This window comes from Bombus huntii, chromosome 15 (genome assembly GCF_024542735.1).
Source record: "Bombus huntii isolate Logan2020A chromosome 15, iyBomHunt1.1, whole genome shotgun sequence".
Lineage (NCBI taxonomy): Eukaryota > Metazoa > Arthropoda > Insecta > Hymenoptera > Apidae > Bombus > Bombus huntii.
Window position 1 is genome coordinate 1,961,608 of NC_066252.1, and position 17,024 is coordinate 1,978,631.

The 17,024-nt window shown below is 35.6% G+C and overlaps 1 protein-coding gene across 2 annotated transcripts in view; it reads left to right on the forward strand.

The window, feature by feature from the left end:
* The first annotated feature begins 377 nt into the window (after window positions 1-377).
* LOC126873850 (uncharacterized) overlaps window positions 378-17,024 on the forward strand; it is a 140,779-nt gene continuing 124,132 nt past the window's right edge. The window contains exon 1 of one of the 2 annotated variants that reach the window (XM_050635151.1): window positions 378-2,887. In XM_050635151.1, coding sequence (XP_050491108.1) covers window positions 2,755-2,887 — 133 coding nt within the window. In that variant the 5' untranslated portion in view covers window positions 378-2,754. The remainder of the gene's footprint in view (window positions 2,888-17,024) is intronic. The other variant, XM_050635150.1, reaches the window with a different exon arrangement.

The following is a 17,024-nucleotide window of genomic DNA, read 5'->3' on the forward strand; positions in this document are numbered from 1 at the left end:
CTGATGAAACTTGGCCGTTGCGGAGTGCAGAGTCGATTTTCAACTTATTTCCCACATTAATTGGTTTATGGATCAGGCGGGTGGAGCGTGTAGCACGTGCCTGAGCAGCGAGTTGGTAGGGGATGGTTCGTGATCGACGAAGGCAATGAACGAACAGCGGGGTGAGGCGAAACAGAAAGAAAGCGCGTTCAAGCAAAACAAGAAACACGCGGCGACAAGAGAGAACGGTGAAGGAGCGCGTGCACTGGAATGGGGCAAAAGGGCGAGGTAAGGAACGAGCAGAGAGAGCGAAAGAGCGCGTGCGACCGAGAGGGCACGACGATCTAGAGTGGAGGAGCATGCGCGGGTGGGAGTGGCACCTTATTCGTCGTGCAGCTCCCGCCAAGGCTTTCTGTCAACTACGAACTCTCGGACGGAAAAGATACCCTGTCAACATATCGCGACGTGTATGATCGACACGAAAAGTTCTCTATAATCCAACAGTTTTACAGTGAAACGTTTCGTTGATAACGTGACACTCGGACAAAATTCGACACCGTGTGCGATTGTGAACGTCGGTTTACACTTCGTTTTGTATTCCGTGCGTGTAAACGTTAGGTAACAGCCTTCAGTGAAATTCTGTTTACATTCGAAGTCGTGCCCAAGTATCGACACAACTTGTTCAGGAGTGTATATAACGGATAGTGATAGAGGAATATAATTTAATCACGAAATACCTACACCTTATGAGGATTATATGGGTTCATGGAGGACAAGTGATCGGATGCAGCAAGTGTGATTAGAGTGATACAGTGATACTGTTCGATCGTATCGATCGATAGGAAGAGAGATGGTGACAATTAACCATATCGCGAGGCAGTGTCACGTGGTGTGCGGCTAAGTGGCACGTGGCTGTGTCTCGTTTGAATGCGTTTTAGAGTGACACAGGAAGCATCTCTTAGTTTTCTGCAGCAGGTTACCAGAAGTCAACGCGGAAGCCGACTACTGCAGTACCGTAAACACATTGTACAGTAGAGTGTACGTAAATCATTAGACGAAACAATCTCTTTGAAATTGTATTTAATTCCATTGGAACACCTAAATGTTGTTTAATTGGATGATTAACGAACTGAGAGGAATATAGTCGAATGGTATCGTCGGTGAAAAACATGTGTCTTTCAGGAAAATAGTGGATAATTAATTCGGTTACTAATTAGTCGCTGACCAAAGTGACAAATACGGGTGGTTGACGAACTGGTTGGTTCGACGGATTTGCTGATTAAACTCGCCATCGGATGACCTGGTAGTGTTCGGATGAAAGGGCGGGCTAATGAGACCGGGGAGACGCCTCGAAACCTTCTCGTAAGAACGCGGTAGATACCGGAAGGACGGACGGAAAGTATCGGCAAGATTGGCAATTTCCATCGAGAGTGGATAGAAAAAAGATGTGGGTCACTTGAAGTATATGAGCAACTGCAACCGGTTTCTCTTAGCTATTATCGAGCAACTAAGCGATCCGTGAGCTTCAGCAGTGCGTATGGTCAAGAGTCTGGGATAATAGTGATGTGAGAATTTTGAAAAAATTAAATGAGTTTTATCGTGAGATTATAAAAAGTGGTCAAAGGTGATTTAAACATAGTGTCGACAAAATGATTTGTTAAGAATATTTCAAGTTTGAAATGAATTTCCAATATAAGGATTAAATGTATGTAAATTTCTCAAAGTCGATCTATCGCTTCGAGTTATGGTGATCGAACTGATCTAGGTATCTATAAATTCTAATAGATTGGATTATTGGAAACGTTTGAAGCTTGTGCCCCAACGTTACACGAAGAAAATATATATACATCCGTTAAAGAGAAGCTATTTCCTCGATTTACGTTCCAGCATAGAAATATAATTATAAAAGATGATCGACGTGATTTGTGTGTCTATAAATCGGATTATCGGAACTGGATAAATTGGATTCTTGTTGAAACATAAATCTCCTAAAAACCATCTATTTCCCCGACATACGTTCCGCTATAAAAACATAATTATAAAAAGTGACAAAAGCGATTTAAGTATCTATAAATTTCATTAGATTGGATTACTCGATCTAATCGAGTCTGTGATCCAAAGATACACGAAAAAGATACGAATTGTCTTATAAAGGATTTATTTCCTCAATCTACATTATCCAGTTATAATTATAAAGTGTAATTAAAGTGATTCTATCTGTCTATAAATCCGTGCATTAAACTAGATTAAAACAAAAGAAGAAGAAAACCTAAATCTCCAAAGAGTGACTTATATTGTTAATTTTTAAGCAAAGGATCAATCCAAAATAGAAGAACTCTGATAATAGCGATATTTCTGATCAAGCCCAAAAATCAATGTTTCAATAATCTGGAATCACGAATAAAGAGCGGAGGAAACGTTCGAGACGGTATTACATCTCGCCACCTCGATCCAAACGATCCGAATGTCCCCGCCCATCGAACGTTTCGACGTTCGGTGTCGACCACGAATTGCTGGAAGAATTCGAAGGAGCCTTTGAAATTCTAGGACGAGATCGGAAAAGAGCAAGAGGATAAAAGGGAGGAGAGGAAGTGTAATCTAGTAAGGTGGAAACTCGCCAAGTGGTAAAGAAGTGCGAGGTGTCCTGGATCGAGGCTATCCAGGTGTCCCAATCTGTTGGATTAACAGTCGCAGGGTGCAAATTACAAGACGCGAGTGGTTCCCTCGAGGGACGACCGGTCTGCGCGGAGACATTTCTCAGATGTCGAGCGAACGATGAAGCACTCGAGGCGAGCGAGTGGCTCGAGTGTCACTTCGATCGCGAGCGATTCGTGTTCCAGGTGCAAGGGGATGTGTCCGACGAAAATGCGGCTCGCGCTACTGCTGCTCTGCTCTCTGTTCGGGACAGGTGAGAAAACGTCTCTACTTCTTTCTAAGAATTCGCTTAACACTTATGGGCAGAAGTTTGTAGAATTAATCGGAGTCGGAACTGGGGCTATAGAGTTAATTCCTATTTTGGGTGAAATTTGAGCTCGCCGCACATTTTTTCTTATTTTAGAGGTCATTAACAATTTAATATATTATTATTACTAGACTGTGGATTTTTATTCATTTGTGGAAAATTTGAAGGCACAAAAATACACAGAAAATAAAATATAAAATGTGTGAAATATATTATTCCTTACAGTATTTAGTACGTGAAAGAATTAGTACGTGAATAAAAGAATACTACTTAGGTACCGCTCCTTAAATTACGTTTATAAACATATGAATCTGCGTAAATATCTGCAATCTAATTATTACTGTCTAATAATAGAGAAGGAGCGGAAGATCTATCACTTGCAGTGGATATAAATAGCATTGTAATGGTATTATTATGAGACGACAGTATTGAAATAAAGAAAATTAGAATCACGATTGTAGAATTTTTTTCTATTCAGTCTATGATGTAGATTTTTAAATCTATTATAATATCTATAATAGTGACTAATAGTAGTGTGTGGATAATAGATTGTGGATCAATGAAATCAATTAGGTTATATCGGTATCGAAGTGAAATTTTAATTCTGATATTGACAATAGAACTGAACAAAGCATGGACAAAATGATCAATTGAAGAGATTTTTGAAACAGATAATATTTTGTAAAATATTTGGATAAAAGTTTGTTTTTCTCATTGTATTGTGTATTTTCTTGTATATCTTTCATTTTAATTTCACAATAAATTTAATTTCAATTTAATTTGGTTTGGTACAAATTTCATACTTTAGTCATGAACAGTTCGAGTGTTAATTGTAAATTGAAAGATCGATGGAACGCGCGTATAATATTTCATTGTTTTGCTTTAGATATTGTGCTAATGCAGGAAATAGCTAAAGCAGTACACCACTATTCACAAGTCGCAGAACATATACAATACTACGTTTACGATAGAGATAAATGAGAATGCTCTGGTTAGGAAATGAAGTACACACTTGTTAGCCGTGTGTTCGGATAATATTAGGAAACGTAAATTGTGTTTCTATTTTACCGATTATTTTTCGTTTTACGGATCTCCAAGCATTCGTGAATACGTATGCACATTATTAACTTGTTTGAATATTTAAAATTACAAAGAATTTCTATACTACAATTCAGTTTATTCAAAATGACTGTCTTTTTTTTCTCCTGTATATTTTTATATTCGGAATTTTTTTGAGTACTTATGAGAATATTTTCTCAAATGAAAGAAATCAAATCCAATTAAATCATAAATTAAAGCTTGTTTAGAAATCAGCAAATTTTGAGAAAATTTTCAATGTGAGACTGGAATCTGGAAGCAGGTTCTTCATATTTTTCTGCGAACTAGGAAATTTCGCAGCGATTGGGTACAAAATGATATAGTTTAAATTCTTCCCTGTTTCTTGCTTTCTGTTGAATACAAAAGGCTGATGGGCTGGTAGACAAATTCATCGAGGGCCATAAATTTCCGTTTCTTCTTAACGCTTTAATCTCTGATGCCCGGCAGGGAATTTAATCTTCGCCTAGGATAATTGAAACTTTTTCACGGGTTTTCGCCTGCTGTTTACCGGCTATCTGACCGGATAGCCGAACGGTTGGTAAATTGAATCGCGTTTTTCGTTCAGACTTTGGCTTTGAGACGCTTAATTGCTACGGCGAGATTCAACCAGCTCTGAGAAATATAGCCGGCCGCTGTATTCACCCGCAACGAAACATCCTTGATCCCTTGGCGCTACTCCTGTTGGAGAAATCGTTTATTTTAGGGCGACTGGCAACCGAGGGGCGGAAGTTATTAACGAATGTAGACACGAGGATGATTCACGGGACAAGATTCTTCCATTTGGCCAGCCATCTGTTGGATTCTATAGAACGTAGTTTTGAACGTAGTGTTGGGTCTGAAAATATGCGAAATGGATGATAGTCTAGATGTTTGTGATCTTGAACAGAATTTTTGCGGCACAGGTGTTAAGTTGGGAAATATCGAACTGATCAGAACCTTTAGGATGAAGGTGTTAACTTTGTGAAATGTGAAAAATAGCCGATAGCTGAGTGTTCTTGGATTCAGATATTGGGATTTGGGTTGGTATTATATATATATAACAATTCGTAGGATAAATAATTTTAATTTTATTATTATAATTTCAATTTTCTCGAAAACAGAGCGTGCAATGAAAAATTACATTTTTTATTTTCCATTTAATTTTGCACGTATAATCGTTCCTCTGCTGTTTGTAATATGATTACGAAGACACCCTGTAAGTGAGTAATTCCAGCTGAACCATGGAAGAAAATCAATATCATTCCATCAGTAACATAAATATTCAGAAAACTCAATTATAAAATGGAATACTGTGCATACTAGAATAAAAATCAAAAGATTAATAGGAAATAATGAGAAGTAGTTTAATTTAGTCCATGATTCCAAATTTTTATTTTATTTTGTATCAATAATTCTATTATATCTTCGTTCGGAAAGTAGGTGGACGAATTGCAACGAAATATTATATTACAATACTGACGAAAAAATAGATTTTTCATTGATATAGTGTATCGTAACAGAAATTGACAGTTTTCAGTGTATTAACCACATGTTCATCAATTTCAACGTTTGTCGACATGTAACGTTAGAGCTTAATTAAATATACGTCAAAGTGAAATTTTCAGATCGAAATTGTTACAATTTCTGTCATCTGAATGTTTACTGGGATAACATTGATCATAAGAGCGCATTTGCGTTCAAATTCTAGAATATTTTATAGTGAATTATGTATTGAGATGAATGACACTCCCTGCTTTTTTCACCATGTTTTATACACTCAATGAATCCGAAATTTTTTGTTGTATACGTAAGTGGTTACGAGAATACTTTATATATTTTTATGAATTTCGAGTGTAAAATATACCTTTTGAAAATGACGTTTATCGAGCATACCAATGGCTGCTACACAATGTCTAAACACTGACATTGTTTTGCATACGTATTGAATTCCATAGAAAGCATCTTCTGAGAAGAGATGTTGAGAAGAGCCTATTAGTTCAATATATTTTCAAATATTTCCTAACGTTTGTAATATCTATTCTTTGATATTCTGCGTCGTTACATGGAGAACAAATTATATTTACATTTGAAAAAATTAAATCGACCCATTTCAAATTAAGTTGTCTTTATTAAATTTCAATTTCATACTTATGAAAATGCATGGTTCTGTTGTTAGGATCAATATCCAGATTAAATGATACACGCGAAACGTGAAATTCATAGCAATGTTCTCCTTAATTAAAACGTCGCATTTAAAATATCTAGTAAATTTAATTAAAAATATTATTGTTCCTTTCATCGTTTTATTATCCTAATAATGGCTTATACAGCTATACAGCTTATGCATTTATTGAAAATTGAAAATTATATAGAATGCACGTGTGAAAGATATATGAAATACCTAAAGCACAATACCAGTAATATTTGATAATATTTTGTAAAACAATTTTCTATCGAGATTCTATATTTTTAATTATGTTCTCAGAAACATGAATTTGCACAAAAATTTGAATACAGCTTAAAAAGTAAAAAAAAAATGGAAAATTTAAACTATTTCGACGTATTAAAAAAAATGTAAGGAAATCCTAAATAGAATATATTAACTAAGGAGCGCACTGTATTCGTCATCATTTTATCTAATTCGTTGTCATTTTGAAGATGTAAAAACTAAATAACATGCGTGAAACGCAAAATTCGCGCCAAATGCAGCGATTACAACGAACTTTTCTAATTCGAGCTATTCGACGCGAACGTTTTCAGACGCAATCGCCTTCTCTCAACTCGTACAAAAGAGCGAGTTGAAAATCGTGGGCGAGGCTTTAAAAGCATTCCGTGGACTAACCGCGGCACTTGTTAAATAATGAATCCGGTAATCGTCGTTTATAACGTAACGTTTCAGCCGCGCGTTTCTGTAATTTTCATTCACGTCGGACGATAAATATGAACGAAAATATATGTACAAGTGAATCGCGAGATGTTTCGACGAACGACTGGTGATAGCGAAAGAGCGTGGATTGGCAGGGCGACTGAAATCCCGTGTAATAAATATTTCAGCTAACCAAATATTTTAATATATTTCACCTACACAATTCGTTGTTTGACGAAACGAGGCGTACCAGGTGCAATTTCGCTTTTTATCGGGGTGATATTTGTTCCACGCGTTGTAAAACTCAAACGCATGATATTTTGATTAAAATCATAACTGGAAGTACATATAGAAATCCCAAGCGAATCGCGTAAAGTTTGACAGGTAATTACATTTTGAAAAATATCTTCCTTTTCATTAAGATTTTATTCTTGCATCGATCTCATTAGCTCATTAGCAGCCACGTTAATTTACAGAAGGCTGCAAATCAAATGAAGAATTCTAACATGTTTCGAGAACTTCAATAGACCTGATTTTGAATTTATAATCAGAATCACTTGTTTAGAATTTTCTTTGATATGGTACAATCTTCCAGTAGACAATAGTAGTAGTACGGTGGAATTTACGATAATGACATCCACTGCAGCTCACATTGAACTTAAATTTTCAGAGGGAAATTCTTTGTAATTTCTTTATGCAAATAATACCTTCAAGTTCATCCTTGAATTTAAATTTAAATCTTTTTTCCAGCTGAATTTTAAGCTTTTATGGTTAAATATTTTTAACCTCGTTGCAAAGAAAGAGCTTTCTGTTTAATCTTGAGTTTTCAAGCTCAAAGGTTTGTTCAAGCTCTCCACGAATATGTGAATAGTCTTCAGTTTGACTTGAAGCTTCCGAGTGTTCCTTTATTTCCTACTTAAATGTGTGCTTTAAATATTAAATATATTTGCTTAAGCTTAGACACAGGTGATTTTGAAATAATTGTATTTGTTCCCTCTTATTTATTCATAGCTTTTGCTATTTTTTAAAATTAATTCAACATGACTTTTACATATGGTTGTGTATTTTAGAACGCAACACGTTTCGTCATTTGTCACGATGCGTTGTTTACACCTAGTTACCTGTTATTTTTAACAGGAGTACCTGTTTGCTTTGGCCGTTGTTACATCTGAGTGTAACAAATTGCGCAAATTAGCATGATGTGCGTACCATGTTCTGAACTCTCTCATCATTTCCATTTATATTCATGAATTGCATCCTTAGAGTTAAATCTGTGTTCTTTCGTTCGTTGTTATAATATTTTTTACTTACAATTTATGGACTTAGAAATAATTTGTGAACTACAAAATTTTGCAATCCAATTAAAGAAATTTCATTTCTATTCGTAATTTTGCCAAGTTTAAATATTTCCTACGTTCAGTTTTTCCTAAAGATTGGTATATTTTCGTGAAATAATAATTTTATAGTGTTATCTTACAGTACTTAAATTTCACAATATTTTTACACCATCCAAAAATTTAATATCGATATTTATGTTAAACAGCAACTTTAATATTTCCTTGTATGATTATTTCGCAAGTAAGAGTAGAATATTTTCGTGAAATATGTACTAACTTCAATTAATTTCTTTTGACAGTTAAGATCCTTCAGACATTATATCGTGCATATTTTTCTCTATTTATAAATGATACAAAAAATTATAAACATGTAATAATTTAATAATTCAGATTGAAGTTTAAATTAAGTGTAATTTCTTGCACTTATTCTATATAAGATCCCACCTTTTTTTCGATGTTAGCAAATATTAAAGTGAAATATGTTTCTACGCGCAAATCCTTTACAACTGTAAAGGAATGATGGCAAATGGGAAATCGACTCGTGGCTTCGAAACACCGGAAACGTTGTTATACCGAGTCGCGTAGTGAACAAAGGGTACGTTGCGAATAAATTCGTGAAATACGACGCGGAAGGAAAAGAGGAAGAAAAAAAACAAAGGACAAAATGAAGCGAAAGTAGCGTACGCCGTTGAGATGGAGGAGGGAAATCAATTTATAGAGGAGAATTTAATGTGTCGTCACAAGCAACGTTGGATCATGAAGTTGGCGAACAAGGTTTCGAACTCGTTATTGAACTCATTACTGGCTTAATTAAGGAAGAAAAGTCCAGGTTAATTTTGAGCATATTCCCGTTACGTAAAATTGGAAGGGAAAATTGTACTCGACGTATCATTCGTACATCCCGTCTGGTTAAAGTCGTATTTCATTAATTTTTCACATCAATATAAATATTTTCCAATTTGAAATGTGACTAAATTATGGAAAATCGTTTGTGAATTGTATAAAAAATGAAATGCTTTATTTTACGTTAGAGGAAAGTATTTCCTTCCTCTTTTAATGTAAACAGCAAGTGTTTCCCCTCATCCGATAAGCTGTGTATATTAATCCCGTGTCTCTTGGACGAAAATTCAAATTTTATTCATGGACTACGTGATATATACAAACTTAGTTGTCAAAATATTCTCCTTTATTCAAGGAAGTCATCTGAAATTACATGAACATCGACAGTCTTCCAAAGCTGATGTAAAAGGATAAAATACTTAAATTTAAGATAATCATCAGAAATAAATAAATTTAAAGGGATTGAATTAACTTATCCGCTTAATATTGTATCTACTATCTAATATTATCCATTTCACTCTTGAAGGTGCAGCTGATCCATGCGAAATACGTTCACATTGAAAATTCCACGCTTCAATACGAATGAGCACGCGAATTTCGTTGTCTCTGCGAATATTTCGTTCCTTTTGCCTCTACAAATCATTTATAGGTGCGTAACCTTTTCTATTGAGATAAAAATTGTAAAGAATTTTTGTTTCCATCGTTTGAAAGGAATTTCTCGAATGGGGGCAGAATTGGTCGTTTGCGCGATTCCTTGCTATCGGTGAAATGGGAACTGCTTAGCTAGCGTTTCTACAGGAGAAGTTAAATGACGTTGAGTTGAAAGCGTGAGGATTCTGATTTCCTCTTTGAAAATCTTGTTCGAATCTCGTTGGAACATAATTTGAAACATATATACATGTACTGCCACTCATGAGTATTCACACATTTCTAATGACCTGTGATAATAGTAAGCACGTGAATTTTAGCAAAATCTATAAATTGTAATAATTGAATCAATATGAATTAGTAACTAGAAACAACACTCACTACCTTTTTATGGAATTAAAATATTTTATATGGATATTGAACTAATACATTTTACTATTTACGCTGTATATTATTACATACACTTTCAATTTATCCGTAAGTTTTTGTACTTCTGAATGGTAGTGTACATGTAAAATTCTAATTCCACAAAATTCTTTATCCGTAACAAATGGCTGACATTCCATGAAAAGATTTGAACATTAAATTAATATATACACTTATCGTTACTTGAATCAAGGCAGATAGTTGTCCATTCGAAATTTAGAAAACGAATACTGACGAATCTGTCTCGCGAGTGCTTAGAAGTGCTCGTCATTAGTCACCTTGAATGCAAATCTGCTGAATGTAAATCAGGCAATATATCAAGTAGATAGGTGACCAGATTGATTTATTGGTCCTCTGTTATTGAGCTCCCTAAGGAGAGGAAGTAATAACGCCTTCTAGAGATATCATAGCTTCGACAACGTATATCGATCGTAACTTGTGCTTGAGGATCTTATGATCGCTATAAATGCTTTTGTCGTTCATGATTCTTCCATGTTAGAAGATCTTTGACAATTAAATGCTGGATTGTAGACTGATTTTAATAATCATATTTGATATGATGTTAATAAAATTTGATAATACAACAACAATCTGATCACGTGTATATCTATTTGATAAAACAATTTAAACAGCTCGATAATATTTATTGTTATAACATTAATTAAACCCTTGGTTCTATTTACAAAACCTCAGCATTATCGTCTGAACTGATTTGTTACCATCAGATGTATTCAAACAATTTTCCTTACACATAATTTTCAAATAAAATTAATCTTTCATTCCGAACGAGTCATAGTAGTAACTAACCAAACATAGCTAACTATCAGTCTTAAAAGAACAGAAGAAGGAACTGACTTTGAAAATTCTAATTTATTTACTCTACATATTATACGTATGGTATATAACCCCATAACATATAAATTTTCCCTATACGAGTATGTGCTCTTCAAACAGAATTAATTGCCCATCCTCAACTAGTAACAAAAGTAACTAATCAAACGTGACTAACTAACAACCTTAAAAAAACCTTAAGGTGGAAACGTAACTGGCTTTGAGGATTCCAGGTGTTTTATCTACTTCATCCATCACATGTATGCTATGTAATTCCTACATATCAATTTTCTTTGTGTAAGATCTTCAAACAGAACCAATCTCCCACCCTCCATGCAGCAACAAATAATAATCCAAACAGGTCGAAATACCCACCTCAATACCGTGAGAAACGAACGACGTAGTCTTTGTAGACTCCGTTCTATTTACCCTATTCATATAATACATATACGATGTATAATATACGATGTATAATTCGAAAACGACGGCGTACGGAAACGATCTTGCTCCTGTGATCGGGAAATCGATGGCTCCTTAGGAGAGCAGTAGCGACTGGAATAAATCAGACTGCATCTGGTCGTAAACAGCCGCAGCGAAAGGAAGGATGGAACCGCGAAACGTTTTCATCGGTAGTGTGCCAGAGAGTGGCGCGGCGAAGGGCGGAAAGGGGTGACGGCATGATGGAGGTTGTGCAGAAAGGGAAGAACCGGCTGAGAAGCGGAAAAGAAGCTGCCTGCACACACAGAATGCTTCGGTGTGCACGCGAAGAAGGCCGGAGATTATGCAAACGGCAGCCAATTCGATTGAAGTGCACCGCAAATAACTGCAGTTTTAACCCATTCGACTAAATGCGTTCATGGTCCGCATAAGGGTTGCCACCGATTAGAATATCCAGCGAGGGAATCAGCGTAGTCCCGAGGTCACGCGACTGAAGCGCAGCAGCTTGGTGTCGGCTCTTTCATTAAGTTTGCATTATCAGACCAACCCAATGATTTACGGATTACGAGCTTCTTTGAACATTGTCACCAGTAAGCTTTAATTCGTGCGTGATCTCCAGGGTGCTGGATCGAACCGTCAATGTTTGGTATGCTTTTCAGTCTGCTTTCTGGTTTTCGAATCTTTAGTTTAAGGAGTGATTGTGGGAATTGTTCCTAAATAAGTAATTGTGTGTGAGTGAGATGAATGTGGGTCACTGGAAATATTAAATATTAAGGATAGTAGAAGTATTTTAAGTATTTAATGCGACAGATCGAATATACGGAGACTTCAAGGGGCATCATTTCTGTTTTTAGTTTTAGAGATAATGTTACAAATAGCTGATAAATAATGTCTGAGTAAGGTAAACGTAGATTATCGGAAATGTTAAGCATACCGGGTATTTGAAGTTTTCCACGTCAATTCTCTCATCTCGTGCTGAAACGTTCGGCTCCCACAAAAACTGTAACCAACTAATTTCATCTTATCTGAAACAGAAAGTCTCGATCATGAGTAATCGTGCTCGTAACGAGTACGAGATAATTTTTCATGTCCGGATGCACCGCAAGAAAAATTGCAGCGGATTCTCTCCGAAATCGATCAGAGTAAGCTGACCGATGGATTCACGACGGAACGCGATCAATCACTTCGTAGTGATCCGCCTGCGAGGTAAATGAGCTTCCCACTCTTTCCCATGATCAAGCAAGAAAATAAAGACCGAAGGACAAGCATGGAATCGTTCGACCTCTGACTAACGAACCTCCGATAAAATTGATTAAGATACGTTTGACTGTAGATTCGATCGGCAATTTTGTCAAGATTTATGTGATTACTTCCAATGCAATGCTGCACTTACTTTGATCTTAGTTTCTAGTAAAATTCATATAGTGTGAAATTATTACTAGACTGTGGATTTTTCATGCATTTATAGGGAATCTGAAGGTTCAACAACGCACAGAATGTATGTAATTTGCAAAAATACATAGAATGTCAAAAATACAGTACTTTCTGCAATATTTAGTAGATAAAACAATTTTCTACCTAGGTTACACTTCTTTAAGTATATTTATTAAGATATGTCGCTATTACATTAATCAGAGGTGATAAGAAATTAGGATGTAAGAGTATTTTGATATTTATACAAAATATAATTAACCTAAGTATAATGAAAACACAATGAAAGAACAAAATCGAGTTGACATCATTTTATTTGCAATTAATTTCTATGAAATGTATGTTTTTGCTTAATATTCTTTCATGCTATCTTCTTTTCGAACATTATTATTTTATAATCTTATAAAGTATGAAGAAATTAAAGTACCTATCCGTAGCATTACGGTAGATACGTATACAAATTTCCTTTATATGGAATCCTATCTATTCAGCCCTCTTTCCGCCCCCTAGAAATACAACTAGAAAAAACACACAGATAGTAGTGCTCTCTACTCGTCGTTAAAGCACGTTTCGTTTCAAACATATCGCTTTTCGTTTCTCTATGTTTTATTTCGAGATATTTTTTACTTATTCGTGAACGTCTAAAGCGGAAATGTAGAAAATACAGACCGTTTGTAGCGGTAATTCAGCGAAACAGAAGGCGTCCGAAAGATCGCGCGAAAACGTTGAAATGACATCGTTTCGTGCGTATTCATATCGAAATTACGTTTCCAGTCGTCTCGCGATCTGAATAGCACTGCCGCCAGTAGGGATATAAACAAATATCATTCGGGGAAAGTTGGTGAAAGAGAGCAATATACAGACCGCAATATTTCGACCTTATATTGTGGACAATTTTCTGGCTTTTATCGTTTTCATAAGCACCATGGTTGGTTCACTCGACTCTAATCCCGCCTCTTTCTCTCATTTCCTACCTTTCATTGACGCTTTCGAAAAGTTGTTCAGAGCTGGATGATAAGCCTCTCTTTAACATCCATCTAACTTTCATTTTATCCTTTAGACTGATTACATATTCCTTTTAAAGGCTAAAATCTTCTTTTCGAATACCATTCGACGATATTTTTCAACTGGAAGTTGTTAACGAAATCAAAACTTGACCGATTTTGTTTTTTTCTTTTTATATATTGAAGGATTATATAATGTGATAAAAATAAATTAATATACGTAGTAATGTTTCTTAATGAAACCCAATGTCAAATTAAATAACGTTAGATAATAAATTGCAAACACAAAAGATATGAAATCAGACATTTTGATCGATTTAATAGATCTAACGTTAGAAACAATTGGAATTTATTGGAAAAAAAATTGAAGATATTAAAACGTACATTTATTTCTAAATATATTAAACGAAAGTTTTTTTTCACAAAAATAAGACGAAATTTGATAAAGGTCGTTTTTATCTTTCAAATTTTGCTCAAAATATTTGTCCTTTTTAAAATTTGACAATTCAATGTCATATAAATTCAGTTGATCTGTGGGATACGAGCTACATCGTTTTTCTTCAGGGGGAAAGCTATACGTAAGCTAAGAGATGTTTTATTAAAAGGTGTCAGTTCAAGTGAAAAGTTCTCTTTGCAGAGTTTAATAAAAACACGTAGCGAGTGCCAAGTTGTCGTCGAATAATCCGTGGACTTCTTATGAATTTCTCAGTTTGCTTGGAGAGAAGTTCAAAGTGCACCGTTGTTCAAAGACGCTTCGAGTCGAACTGTTCTGTCTCTGATTCTCCAAATTCTCTTCCGATGTCTGGATACGACAGAAAGTCCTCGAGGATCGTAGATCTACTAAGAATGTCGCATTGAATAACCTTTTGTCACTGTGAGGAGCTTTTTTCTTTTTCTCTTCTTCGAATCTACCATAATCTGCCATACGATGATCAAGATTACTAATGATTCTATTAGTATAAAAAAGAAATTTCTTTAATTCACCGACTGTAAAGTATAGATTTGTCCATTTTTCTTTATCCTAAAAAAAAAAACTCTTCGATATCGTGGTACTTTCAACTTTCTTATCGGCTAATTATATATTTTACATTTTTTGCTCTTTGAGTATCTTTGTCAGAGCAAAAATTGATCCTTTCCCTCGTCAAAAAGGCTTTCAATTGTACTACATTGTTAGTTTTCTTATCAGGTGGCAAAGTAGTATTACCACCATCAAGTGCTCATGAAAGAAAGTCTCCCTTTTTTCTCTTCTGTTGAATGTTCCTTTTCGAAACAATGTGAAAGATTGCTAATGAACGATAGAACTTTTTCTCTAGAGTACAAATTGATTCTTTTCTCTAGTCTACAAATTCCTCCTTGCAAAAAAGGGAGCTTTTAATTTCACAGTATTTTTAACTTTTTTTTACTAGGCAGCATTGTGGTATTTTCACAATCAATTGGTTATAAAAGAAACCTTTCATCCATTGTTTTGTTACAATAGAAGATTATCGATGCTTCTACAGAACTCTAAAAGTTCCCTTATTAAGCAGCACAAATATTTTCTTTATCCCTCGAGCTTCTTTACCAAAGCGCATCATCATCCTGTTTTCCTTAAATAACCGATATTTATATTGCATAACGTTTTTCATATTATCCGAAATCTTCTTACCACAAACTTTCCGTGCAACTTTTTCACCAAAGTACAACTTCACTTTTCTTCTATCAGTCTGCAAATAAATAATATCTAAATTCTATGACGTTTCTCATATTTTCATAAAAATTTCCCTTTTCCTTTATCCTTGAATCCTCTTGACAACAAATCTTTCCGGATCTTCTCTTCGCTTCAAGGAAATAATGTTTTACTATAAATCGATCCCGAAAAAAAGTTTATCCCATTCTCTCTCAACAAAAAAAAAAAAAAAAACGGGAATATATTTCAGTTTCATGCCACATTCGAATTTTTCTTATCACGAAATTACTCTCTACGTCTCTCAAACATTTTGCCGATTTCACCCTTCATCCCCTCCGCTGAAACCTTCACTTCTGTTACATCCATCGTCCGTATGTATTTAAAACTTCCGTCCTCGTAGAATTAACTTGCAGTCCCAGTGGAAATCCATCCTAGAGGCCGGCTCTCGATCAGATACCTTCTAAACGCTACGCATTTCAATCGTACGCAACAAGCAAAAATCAACTAGGGAAAAAGACAGAAAAGAGTAAAAGGAAGCATCGAGGGATTACGCGCAGTGTATTAATCACGATGTAGAGAGGGTCAATATCGGGCGTCCTTTTATCGAGGATACTCTGGCGTTCGTAACGAGCGGATTCTCGACGAAGACGACTCGTCTCGGCCATTAAACGTAGCAGAGGAACTGGAATTGGCCCGCGTCCTCCGGATTACGGTTGAAGACGAGCGAGGAAACGCGTTTCCCGAACGTAAACGCCACTCGACCGCCTTATTGGCCGTGTTACCGAACCTCTTGGTTCACGTAAAGCGAACGTTATCTCGCGACGAATTTCGTACTTCTATCTACTCGACGAGTATCGAAAGCACCGATTATCGTCTGGTAGATTGCGCGCGCAAGAGGAAATGTTTATACGGTACCAGTTCGTCCTCGAGATTTAACGGCCGAAAGATTATGCTGCGAAGGGGGCTAAGTTTAAGGATGAAATAGCAGAGGAATCGTCGAAATAGCTTTCTAGATACGAATGATATATTTAAGCTCGTTTCTGTATAGTACGATATTATAGTTGATTCTGTGTTTGAGTAGTGGGCAGAATGTTTGAATTTATCTTTCCGGGGAAGGTGCTGGTTTCTAGCCTGAGTGGAAGTGGAACGGTTGAATTTAGTTTCAGTGGAAGTAAGTGAGATGCTAGGGGATTTAGTTTTACTTGAGAAAATTAGCTAGATACGTTGTTCGTTGCTTGTATTTTAAATTGGAGGTTGTTTGGTGAAATTTCGTCCTTTGGGAGGTCAACTCCGGAAGTTTGTAAATGCTTCCCTCCGAGTTGCGGATAGCAGTTTGTAAAATATAATTTAAAACATAAAATGTATGTATCGCTCTCTTAAACGGGAAACTGTTTGAGGTACTTCCGTCTTTCGAGGGATGGATTCTGAAAGTTCGAGATGTTTAACTAAAATGTAATAGCCTTATAAAGAATTATACCAAATAAATTTGTATCTTTCTGACTGTGCTAGAAACTGTGTT